General features: G+C 39.8%; 1 protein-coding gene across 5 annotated transcripts in view; it reads left to right on the top strand.

Annotated features, from left to right (window-relative positions):
- EEA1 (early endosome antigen 1) overlaps positions 1 to 12,832 on the top strand; it is a 136,419-nt gene that overhangs the window by 97,847 nt on the left and 25,740 nt on the right. For all 5 annotated transcript variants that reach the window (XR_012156717.2, XM_073327558.2, XM_073327559.2 and 2 more), the window contains 4 exons: positions 160 to 490; positions 2,712 to 2,813; positions 3,562 to 3,756; positions 4,735 to 4,917. Coding sequence is in view for 4 of the 5 variants with exons in the window: in XM_073327558.2 (XP_073183659.1) it covers positions 160 to 490; positions 2,712 to 2,813; positions 3,562 to 3,756; positions 4,735 to 4,917 (811 nt within the window). In the remaining variant the exon portion in view is untranslated. The remainder of the gene's footprint in view (positions 1 to 159; positions 491 to 2,711; positions 2,814 to 3,561; positions 3,757 to 4,734; positions 4,918 to 12,832) is intronic.

The raw sequence follows: 12,832 nt of genomic DNA on the forward strand, positions 1-12,832 counted from the left end.
TAGAAACGAAACATCAATACATCATCTGAAAAAACATGTTTTAAATTAGAAGAACGATTAATGTTTTTGATTATAGAGAGTAGATTTAATTACACAAAACAACTTAGGGATAATTTTTTAAAGTTTTGTATTTCACTGCTCTCCTTTGTATTTGCACAGTGTATCTAGTACTAAATTGGATTTGGAGAAGAAATCTGATGCCCTGGAACAAGCAAAACAGCAAATATCAAAGCAAGGGGAAGAAAAAGCAAGCCTTAAACGGGACCTTGAGAAATTAAATCAAGAGACAAATAAACAACGTAAGGAACTAGATGGCAAGATTCAAGCAGCAACATTAGAGCTGCAGAAAATGAAGTTGGAGAAAGACACTTTATTGAAAGACCTTACAGTTACCAAAGACAAATTATCAAAAACCATTGAATCCTTGAAGGATATAAAGGATGAATTGGAAAAGGAGAAACAGAAAGGAAAAGCCACTGTGGCAGAAATGGTTAGTTATGGATTTAATCAGGCATCCAGTATTGGGTATTTTTCAATTTTCTCATTCATGATTGTCAGCTCTGCTTTGCATTCTAGTACGAAAACTGCTCACATTTATTGCAAAGATGATGGCACCAACTGTGGAAATTATGATTGCCTTAAGAAAAACAAAACTGAGATATAATTGTAAGTCCTAAATTAAGTTGTGGCTGGATGTTTTTACTGGTAAACATTGGTTCATACCAGAAACCAGACCCCTTTAGTTGCTTTTTAATATGGCAAAGAAAACCACAGACGGGGATGAGCATTGAAACAATTATATGTGAAATGTGGAAAACACTGGACAGCCCTATAAAAACACAGATTGTGAAATTTTGCCAAAATGCAACCCACATTTGAGAACAATGAAGTCAGTTTTTCTTAATGTATTATAGTTTTGGTTTTCTAATCTGTTCCATGCAGAACACATTGGTGCACTTGTTATGGGTATGATGGAAGATTGCTAGTTCTGGTAAGTATAATGGTGTCTGGAGAGACAAGGTGGGTGAGGTCATATCTTTTATTGGACCAATTTCTGTTGCAGACAAGCCTTTGAGCTTACACAAGTCTGCAGAGCTGAAGAAGAGCTCTGTAAGCTCTCCCCAACAGAAGCTGGTCCAATAAAAGATATTACCTCATCCACTTTGTGTCTCTAATATCTTGGGAACAACATGGCTACAACGCTGCATAGAATAATTGTGTCTGTCATTTTGGGAAATACCACATCTGAACATGTTGCAAGACCTGTCAGAAAGCTAACTGATTCCAGTGACCTAAGAAGCGGCAGTATGGCGGCAAAATGCTTGGCCAGGAGTTCATTATTGTTATAAAAGTGACCCTTACTATTACTGTGTTTAAAACGATAATCCCCATTTTTCTTTTTTTTTTTTAAACTTTGGCTGCTTATAGCAACATCACCTAGTACAGTAGCAATACAGATTTTGTGAATTTTCTATGTTTAAAATTTATCGTAGGGGTATTTTTCCCAATTTCTTTTCCTGTTTTGCATCAGACCATCTCTCAGCTCCCATGTGTGATTGTTATTTTTATTTCCACTAAAAAATAATCAGTATTTACAATTACAAATCACATTTCTCCCCACCTTCTGTCCCTTGTATAAAAAGTCCTTTTGGTTCTTCTTTAACGAATACCTGTGATTGCAAAATGTTTTACAAAGTCAGGTCTACTCTTAAAATGCTGCAGTGGTGCCGCTGTAGTGCTTCATTGAAGATGCTAGTATGCTGACTCGGGAGCTTCTCCCGCCGACGTCGTTAAGCCACTTCTGTGAGAAGCGGCAGCGTGTCAAGGGGAGAAGCCTTTCTGTCGACATAGCGCTGTCGGTATTGGGGGTTAGGTTAGAGAACTGTGTCGCTCAGGGCTGTGGATTTTTCACACCCCTGAGCAATGTAGTTATACTGAGGTATGTTTATAATGTAGACCTGGCCTTAGCTACTTCTGCTTAACTATTTACATTTACTCTAGTAACTGGAAGGATTTACTCTTCAGTTTATACTATTAAAAATAAGGTCCATATTCTACTTCCGGGAAAGTCCATGGGAGTTTTGCCATTGATTTCAGGGACTGGGATTTGGACCTGAAGTGCACGCGTGTGTGTGTGTGTGAGAGAGAGAGATTTTAGATTACATTACTAACAAAGGTTCCAATTCTGCCATCCTTACTTACTCTGTGTAATACCTTACTCCAGAATTAATAAAGATGGTGTTTGAGCCTATACTGTTCCCTGACAAGGGGAAGAACCTCAGTATTTATTGGTACTTTAAAATGGCCATCCTTGTGGTTCCACTTCTGAGCTGCCAATCTAGGCCTCAATTGAGAAAAGCATCCCTATTCAGGAAAGCACTTCAGCACATTCTTAAGAGCCAGGAACTTAAATGCTATTTAAGCACATGCTTAATTTTCAGAATAAATAGCATTTAAGTCCATGGGTCTTAAGAATGTGCTGAAGTGCTTTCCTGAATCTGGGCCTTCGTGACCTGGGAAGAATGACTAGGACTGGATTTTCAACGGTTATAGTTTATAGCCCATTGTGAGGATATTTCTGTGTCGGAAACAGATTCTGATTTAAGAGAATGCAAGTGTCCTTTCTTGGTAGTTTGTAGTTTTTGTAATAACAGCTTAAATGCATTTGGTAAAGTTGACAAAACATGCTCACTAGGTAATCTGTTTTTTAGGAAAAATCTTGCCAAGAAACTAAACATCAGCTTCAAGTACAGACAGAGTCTGTAGCTAAAGAACGGAATGAGTTGAAAAACTCACTGGAAAAACAGGAAGGGGTAAGATAACTAATTCCCAATTACAAAAAATAACAATATATCAATCACAGCTTTTCCAATCACATATGCAGAGATCAGATTAGAGGGGAAAAAAGGTAGTGGTATTCTCCCAAGCCCTATGCAGTTGATACCAAAACAAGATGACAGTCACAGAAGATTGTGTGTATTCTAATATGATCATCCGTGGTTTTGGTGTGCTTTTCGTACAATAGATATAGTGATAACAGATGATCATTGTCCCTCTGCTTTCTTACATGTTTTGAAATAGTTAACTATGTTAACTTGTCATTAGTTTTCTGAGTTAACATCTCTTTTAAATGAGTGGTGACAGTTCACACCTCTCAGATCTGTTGTTTCAAGCTTAGTTAGACATCTCCATATCGTAGTATGTATCATTTTATCAGTATGCTATTTGCTGTTTGGGAGAAAATTTTCAGAAACTCTTGAGAGATTTTGTTGTTTTTGAAAATCTCCCTATAGGAGGTTATCTTTGTAACTATATGGATTATTCTTACGTTTAAAAAAATGAAAACTTACATTCTAGAGCACAGGATAGCCATGTCAACGATAAAGGATCTGCTGCTAAGTGACTTTGGAGTGGGCCAGTTTGGCCCCTGCATGAAAAAAGAGGCCAATTAGATGTCCAATTAGATGTTAGCTGTAAATAATGTATTTGATGTACAGCAACAAAAACTAATGGTGATTAAGGTAAAGATAATATGCAGGTTTTTTATATTTTTAAATATAGATTTCTAAGCAGCTGACAATAGAGCTTGATTCAGCACGAGGACAAATACTGGAGATTCAGGGTGTCCTAAAAGAGAAGGAAAAGAATGAGCAGCATCTCCAGGGAAAGCTGAAAGAACTGAAGGAATCATTTGATCAGAAGAAAAGGCAAACTGAAACACAGCAAGCTGAATTAAAGGGTGCCCTTTTAGAAAAGGTGGTCCTGGTTTCTCTTCATTCCTCTTACTTACAAAGGAAATTAGTATTAACTCCTCTGATGCATGCTTCTGTTTTATGTCATTATGTGGGTGATAAAATAGCTATTTACTGTAGCTGAAATGTGTTACTGGGAATGGTAAGGTCAGGATGCAGAACTGAACCCATCAGATATTGTTCAAGGTCAAAACTATAAAAATGTTGAGTGTAAGGCTCAAATAGTGAATTATGGATTATGCAAGTAGTACACCTGTCATCAAATTGATAAAAATAGCTAGATCTGCTGTGTTCATTCTACTGCAGCTGTTTGCAATGTGGCAAGAGTTGCCATCTTGTCGCATAGCAGTATGCAGTTTCGTGAGAATAATTTAGACAAGAGTCCTCAGCATTTTGGAGCATAAGTGGTGGTTTTAAAAACTCATTTTGTACTGTAAAAAGAGAATAGTCTTAATGACGATATGAAATGTGAACTATGATGAAAAGGTTCAAACTCCGTATAGTTTTAGGGATGTTAGTGTCATGTGCTGTATTATTAAATGATGTCTGCACTCAGTTTCTCATTTATCATATAAAGTATTGCAGTGGCCTTCTGTTGTTCTGCCCATGGAAACTGCAAAGTTTGGAAACACTGTTTAGATGTTTGAAAACTGGGCTCCCTGTGTTTAATTAGTCTCTTGATGTTAGTCATTTATTTTCTTTATTATATAGCAAGTAAATCACAGTATATTAATGTAAGAAATAATATGATTTAATAATATGGCCTTGTTCAAATTTTGTAGCTGGGATAAGTAATAGCTATAAGTATTGCAGAGTGAATTAAGAGAAAAGATTTATGAAATAATTATGCTTGTTTAATTAACATTTCTTAAAAATTAGTTTAACAAAACTGAGATTGCAAATAATCCATATTTTACATTTTATCTTACATGCCTGCTTTGTACTGTAAAATATAAATCCAGGATTCGTATGTGTGTTTCAGGCAGAACTAGAGAATAAATTACAGCAGCAGGTAACATTATCAGCACAGGAGCTTAAAGCAGAGAAAGGAAAACTAGCAGAGCTACAGAAGATTCATGAAAAAGATCAGGAAAATATGAAAGAACTTCAGCTGGATCTTTATGGTAAAGAATCTGAGCTGTTGGCAACAAGGCAAGATCTTAAGGTACAGTGTCTTTTTAAAGTCATAAGTGACCTAATAATGTTTGTCTTCAGGATGAATACAAAGAAGCAAAGTGAAAGCCATATGAAGAAAAAACTCTTTTGCTATGTATAGAATTGTATTGTGTTCTTTTCCTCCGGACATAGTACATGTTGGAATTGATTTAAATGCCAAGTATTTTTGCCTGATTTACCTAGAACGCCCTTCCAGTTCAAAAGTGTTTTGTAGCAGTGCTGTTGTCTGAGCTCTGGGAACAAGGTGAAGGATTTAGGAGTACTGGATTCTTTCTTTTCACATTTCTCTCTGTATAAAGCTTGTCCCCAGTCTTCCCACTGCATAGTTCCCAATCTGTGGAAACAGAAATACAACTAATGGCATCCATTTCTGCCAGCATGCAAGGGAGTAACCCCAAGAGTATTTCCCTCCTCCACAACTTAATGCCTTTTTGGCTCCTTTGTATGGACTTAACAGGCTTTGACAGTGCTCATCAGCTTGCATTCCTGCAACAAACCTGTTCAGTCTGTATTGTTCTACAAGTGACCCAGTTGTTCTGGCCAATGTATATACTATTTCTATTCAAGATATATTTTTGAAGGGCTTTCTTCTTAGTGGGACCTATTTTATATATAAAGTGATGCAGCCATACCATCTTGATTCAGATGTCAAATCTAAGCACACCCTGACATTGTTAGTGCTTGGATGGGAGACCTCCAAGAAAGCCCAAGTACTGCTAGGACTGTTTTTGGCAAGTTAGGAGATAGTGCTTTTTTTCTCAGTCAGTACTCAGAGTAGTTGTGGAATCATAGAGTTAAAACCAGCAGTTACCACCATTTCATCTCTTGTGACAGCCTGTATATCACAGGCCACCAACACCATCCAGCACCTGCACACTAAACCAAACACACAAAATTAGACTTAAGTATTACAGCCCACGGGAGATTAGACCATTATGTGCCACAGTGACTGACTGAAGCAGTGCCCCAGCAAGTGTTAGGAAATATCGTGGTGCTAGAGGAATTATCTTTAGGATGAGTTACAAAACAGTTGACACTGATCATGTGTAGTCATTAAAGGTTCGATGGCCCTTTTTGGACCTTTCTTTCCAAACTGCAGTGCTCATAGACTCTAAGATCAGGAGGGACCATCATGATCATCTAGTCTGACCTCCTGCACATTGCAGGCCACAGAACCTCACCCATCCGCTCCTTTAATAAACCTATAACCTCTGGTTGAGTTAGTGAAGAATCATGATTAAAAGACTACAAGTTACAGAGAATCTGCCATTTACCCTAATTTAAACCTACAAGAGACCCTTACCCCATGATGCAAGAGAAGGCGAATTCTCCCCCTCTGCCCCCCCCACCCCCAGGTTCTCTGCCAACCTCACTTAGAGGAAAATTCCTTCCCAATCCCAAATATGGAGATTAGTTAGACCCTGATCATGTGGGCAAGACTCACTAGCCAGACACTTGGGAAATAATTCTCTGTGGTAACTCAGAGCCCTCCCCATCTAGTGTCCCATAACTGGCTATTGGAGATATATGCTGTTAGCATTTGCAGCTAGCATCCCCCGCATAAACTTTTCAAGCTCTGTCTGGAAGCCAGTTAGGTTTTTGCCCCTACTTCTCCCCTTGGAAGGCTGTTTCAGAACTTCATTCTTCTGGTGGTTAGAAACCTTTGTCTAATTTCAAGTCTAGACTTGTTGATAACCAGTTTATATCCATTTGTTTTTGTGTCAACATTGGCTCTTAATTTAAATAACTCCTTTCCCTCCCTGATATTTATCCCTCTAATGTATTTATAGAGAGCAATCATATCTCCCCTTTTTTCGGTTAGGCTAAATGAGCAAGCTCTTTGAGTCTCCTCTCATAAGGTAGATTTTCCATTCCTCTGGTCATCCTAGGAGCCCTTCTCTGCACCTGTTCTAGTTTGAATTAATCTTTCTTAAACATGGGAGACCAGAATTGTGTACAGTATTCCAGATGAAATCTCACCAGTGCCTTGTGTAATGGTACTAACACTTCCTTTTCTGTATTGGAAATACCTTGCCTGATGCATCCTAGGACTGCATTAGTCTTTTTCTCAGACGCTGCACGTTGGCGGCTCATAGTCATCCTGTGATCAACCAGTTCACCAGGTCTTTCTCCTCCTCTGTCACTTCCAACTGATATGTCCCCAGCTTAAAGCAGAAATTCTTGTTGTTAGTCCCTAAGTGAATGACTTTGCACTATTAAATTTTATCCCATGTCTCTTATTCCAGTTTCCAGAGTTCTCCAGATCTTCTTGTATGATATTTCAGTCCTTATCCAAATTTGGCAACTTCTTCGAGTAGTGTCCCGATGGGTGCTCCACTGTAGGGCGTTCCAGGACACAACCTGGGGGAAAATGAGGGTCAGAGGAGGTTGTCAATAAGAAGAAGACAAGGTTACCAGTCTTAGCAAATGTATAATTTCATAAATTTTAAGATTGTGGTTCCTTTGTGCTAAAATGCTGTGTAAAAAATGGAGTCAGTGTGTGGGTTTTTGTTTTATAATAATAATATCAGTGAACAAGACAGTTTAATAAAATACTAATAGGCCACTGTAAAATATAGCTAAATTGAAAAGATGTAAAAAACAAAACAAGAAAAATCCTATTCAGGAAATTCCAAATAATGATCAAAAGATCAATTTATTCTGAGACCACAGAAAGAATACAATTGAATATGAACACATCCTTCTAAACTCTTTTCACCTTGGTACTTATGTACTAAATATACAAAACTATAGACCAAAGAATTGAAGAGTCTTTATTTTTCCTTTTCCTCTCATAGGATATTTTGTCATGTCATGGTGACACATCCCATGTTGCATTATAAGTAAAGTCCTCCTAGTTTCTTCAGATACTGTTTCCTATAACTGGAGTTTTGGAGCCTTGTTGCAATTGATGTCACGGCCACCATAAATATCTAGAAATACATGACAGAGAGTACAACTTAATGGAAAAATAGGCCAAAAAATGTATTGCAAGTGGAAGTAGATTGATAAATATTTAGGGTTGCAAATTACATTGCTGAAGAAGGTGGAATTTTCTTTAAAAAGAAAAACTAAGACTGTTTTATAAACTAACTAAATTTTTTGATAGCTGCAGAATATAATGGGGTTGGCCCACAGTTATGGAAATGCAATGCAATGCAGTTGAGCCTACCTGATCTCCCATCATCATGACAGCTGGGCTAAACCTAAGTGGTGCTGGGACCCGAGTGGTTGCAATGCCTGAAGCAGGGAGACAAGCTCAGTCAGCTCCATGGGACAGGAGCCACAGGAGTTATCACGTGACTCTTCAAAACCCAATTTTAGATCCCAACCCAGGGGGTTGAGAAACCCTGTCCTACGTAGAGCACTCACTCATGCCTTATGTGGTGAAAATAATGAATTGGTGCAAAGCAAAATGGAAGCTGTTCTCATACTTAACTTTATTAGACTTAGTGGTCATCATTATTTTTCCCAGTTGTTTTTTAAATTTGCTGAACCTTTGTGATTTTTTATATTTGTTCTAAATCTCCTATTGTTTCTCCCCTGAAGCACATCTTTTTGTTCCTGATCCTGCAAATGGTTACACTTCTAAATAGTCTCATTGACATCATGGGACTACTCTTGTGCATAGCTGTATGCAGGTTTGGCATTTGCCTTTTAAATCTCTTTGTAAACATCTTGAATGATTTACTGAGTTTGTGACATCATAAAAAAAGGGGAAAAGCTGCGACCTGTTTTTCAGATTTTAGGGTAAATGCAGAAGCTAGTTGTTTTCATGTGTTTCATATGACAATGTATAGTTACAACCTCAGTACAGAAACTCTGTTTCTAACCATTTTTTGTTTCATTTTTATCATTTCATAAAGGTGCAATGCAAAGAAAAAGTGCCTGTTGTTGTTACCTGACTTGCCTGTATTGACTTTGTATCATCAGCTTTGAAATAGGGCACCCAACTGTAGTTCTTCCTTCGTTAGAACAAGTTCACTTTTGGGGCTGAAAGCATAGCTAGATTATGAGAGCAGAGAAGGAACAAGGCTGATACTGCAGGACTGTTAATATTAATTAAAAATAGTTCTAAGAACTATTTTCCGTGTCTCCGTTATTTTTGCTAAAAAAAAAAAAAGGGGGGGGAATGTTCCTACCTTCCTGAACCCTGGACACGCTGTATAGCTTTTATTTCAGTATAAAATAGTATTTTATGGTATAGTATAGCATTTTGATATTCAGATGTTAAAGTAGTAGAATTGCTAAAATCAGGAAATTCTTGTAGCAGAATTTCATCTTCTCAAATGCAAAATCTACCGCTCGTAGGCTACATAAAACTAGGGGTCTTGCTTAATATTAATAATAAATACACCTGAGCCAGAACTGCAGTGTTTGGATTGCATCTGGATCCAAAGTTTCTGTGGCTGGTCAGGTCCAGGATTTTGGTTTGGCCCCATCGCTACAATGAAGTATCTCATTCATAGTGTGTTGAAACATCTGGAGTGATTTTGTACAACACAAATCTTTGAAACATATAAACTAGATGATCTTGAATGTTTTCTTGTCGCTTCAGGTCTTTTAACAGAAGGAGGATAGTTATTGCAAAGCAGTGATGAGTCCACATGGTGTCAAAACCAGTTTTGTTAAAGAGAAGTTTAAATAAACTTGATTAGGTCAGAGTGTGAGATACCCTCACTGTTAGCCTTCACTTTAGCTAAATAAAAATATCTTTGGGATGGTTTAACACAACTTGGCACACGGGGAGGCAAGGTTTCAGACAGATATAAAGATAGATGGCCTCAAGCCATGTGGATGATATGAACTGAGGTGGCATGTATAGTGTCTGGGTAGGATTGGAAGATATGAGTTGAGCTGTACTGATAGCACCATCTACTGGCGTGAGAGTGGAATATCATATTCTCTGTGTATATATAAAGCCTGCTGCAGTTTCCACGATATGCATCTGAGGAAGTGAGCTGTAGCTCACGAAAGCTTATGCTCTAATAAATTGGTTAGTCTCTAAGGTGCCACAAGTACTCCTTTTCTTTTTGCGAATACAGACTAACACGGCTGTTACTCTGAAACCCATTGTTAAACTACTGAGCTATCTCCTGACCTTCCTAGCTAAAGGAATCAGTCTGCTGTGGAAGATGCACTACAATGAAAAGCAGATCATGGGAGTTCAAGCGAAATCTTGTAGTTTGAGATATTTAGGTGACAGTGTTCCATGAAGGCCAGCCTTAGAACAACTGCTCTGGTGAGCCCAATTCCTCCTCTCCCTATCAATACAGGAAAAGAAATGAAGGGCTGGTTAACATCAAAGCCTTTATTTTAATAAGGAACATATGTTATGTCACTTTAGCCAAGGTGAAAAGGTTTGGTGTAATCTGAAGGGGTGGATGGTGGGACAGAGGCGCACACAATAATGTTTTAAAAGTCGAATATAGATTGAAAAGAAAATATAATGTGTGTGTGTGTGTGTATATAAAATATACACACCTCTATACGTTACAATTTAATACATACAGTAACTCCTCACTTAACGTTGTAGTTATGTTCCTGAAAAACGCGACTTTAAGTGAAACGATGTTAAGCGAATCCAGTTTCCCCATAAGAATTAATGTAAATAGGAGGGGTTAGTGTGTGAAGCTTGGTGGAGGTGGTAGAGTCAGAGGGTGGGATATTTCCCAGGAAATGCCTTACTGCTAAATGATGAACTAGCAATTGGCTGAGCCCTCAAGGGTTAACCCGTTGCTAATGGAGCCTCACATGCTACAAGGCAGCATGAATGGAGGGAGGGGAGACAGCATGGCAGACAGAGACACACATCCTGTGTGTGAGAGAGAGAGAGATGCACATTTCCCCTTGAAGTACACTGACACCACTCTTAAGTACACTACCTTGTTAAGTTATCAGCAAGCTGAGATGCAGCAGCTGCTTCCAGGAAGCTCCCTCCGTCCTGAGCCCTGTTATATATCCGCCCGTTCTATGGAGATGGGGTAAGTGGGGTGCAGGTGCAGGGGAGAAGGGGACACCCTGAGATTAGCCCCTCTCCCTCCCCCCTCCAGCAAGCAGGAGGCTCCTGGGAGCAGCTCCAAGGCAGAGGGCAGGAGCAGCACATGGCAGTGGGGGGAGGGTCAGCTGATCTGCCGGCAATTGATAGCCTGCTGGGCGGCTGCTGCATAGGGAACTTAGGGGAGTGGGGAGTTTATATGGGGGCTGTGGGTCCACCCTGGTTCCAAGCCCCCACCAGCTAGCTGCAACGGGCTGCTCTTCCCGCAAGCAGTGGAGAAAGCAGGCGGCTGCCAAATGACGTTATAAGGGAGCATTGCACAACTTTAAATGAGCATGTTCCCTAATTGATCAGCAACGTAACAACAGAACAACTTTAACCAGGACAGCTTTAAGTGAGGAGTTACTGTACTTGTTCAGTCTAAAAAATTGCCTTGTTTCTCCCCCCACAAAAATGGCACCAAACCAATTCACTTTGGTTAAAATTAAAGTTATTGAAAGGATATGTTCCTTTTTAAAAATAAGGGTGTTGATCTCTTGCAATTCTTTAACTGTATTGATGGTGTGTGGGGAGAATGGATGGATGGATTTGAGCTGACAAGTTCAAATAAATTATATTCTCTTTTAATTTATGTAAATTGGGGGGGGACTTTGTATTGTTTACAAAAATTGCCCTTTTTCCCTAAAAGTTACATTTTCTGTAAGTGAATGTGTAGTGCTCATGAAAATGAGGAACTGCTAGCTCTGGGCTGGATCAAATTAAACAAATACTGTATGAGATCTGCCAAATGCACATCAGTCTTAGCCTGGATGCTTTTCTAATCTAGTCCTGGTCTCCTCCAAAGACAATGCCATCAATAGAATGTATTTGGGGAATAGGGTGACTAGACAGCAAGTGTGAAAAATTGGGACGGGGGTGGGAGGTAATAGGTACTGTGACAGGGTCGGCCCAGATGGCTACAGGAGAGTGATAGAAGGCAGATATATTAGCCCCAGATTAAGTAGGTCCCTTTTCCCTGGGTAAGGTAATAGGGGTGGTTCCAGAACAATCAGGAACTTGCTGGAACCAATTAAGACAGGAAGGCTAATTAGGACACCTGGAGCCAATTAAGAAGCTGCTAGAATCCATTAAGACAGGCAGGCTAATCAGGGCACCCGGTTTAAAAAGGAACTCACTTCAGTCAGTGAGGGGCACCCAGGGAGCTGAGAGTGAGCACGCGTGCTGCTGGAGGACTGAGGAGTGCAAACGCTATCTGGTATCAGGAAGAAGGTCCTGTGGTGAGGATAAAGAAGGTGTTGGGAGGAGGCCATGGGGAAGTATCCCAGAGAGTTGTAGCTGTCACATAGGTGTTACATGAAACACTGTAGGCACCTGTGATCCACAGGGCCCTGGGCTGGAACCCAGAGTAGAGGGTGGGCCCGGGTTCCCTCCATTCCCCCAACTCCCTATTGGATACAGGAGGAGTGACCTGGACTGTGGGTCCCACCAGAGGGGAAGGTCCCTGGCCTTTTCCCCGACCCACTAGGTGGATCAGCAGAGACTGTGGGGATTGTTCACCTTCCTTTTCCCCATGCTGGCCAGTGATGAGGTTAGCAGAGTGAGCAGCAGGTTTGAGCCAATAGCAAAAGTGGCCAAACCGAGGGCTGCTGTGAATCTCTGAGGTGAGCATATCCACCAATAAGCGCAGAACCCACCAAGGGAGAGGAGGAACTTTGTCACAGCACCTATAGAAGAAAATGCCCCAAATATCAGGACTGTCCCTATAAAATAGGGGCATCTGGTCACCCTGTTGAGGAATTACCTTGCTTCATAGCATAGTCTTCCTGGTTGGTGTCTTTTTTCATTTGACCGTTCCTCTCTGTGTATTTGCTAGTAATCCTTCCCCCCATACCTCCCACTCCTTCAA

The sequence above is a fragment of the Lepidochelys kempii genome, chromosome 1 (assembly GCF_965140285.1).
Source record: "Lepidochelys kempii isolate rLepKem1 chromosome 1, rLepKem1.hap1, whole genome shotgun sequence".
Taxonomy (NCBI): Eukaryota; Metazoa; Chordata; order Testudines; family Cheloniidae; genus Lepidochelys; species Lepidochelys kempii.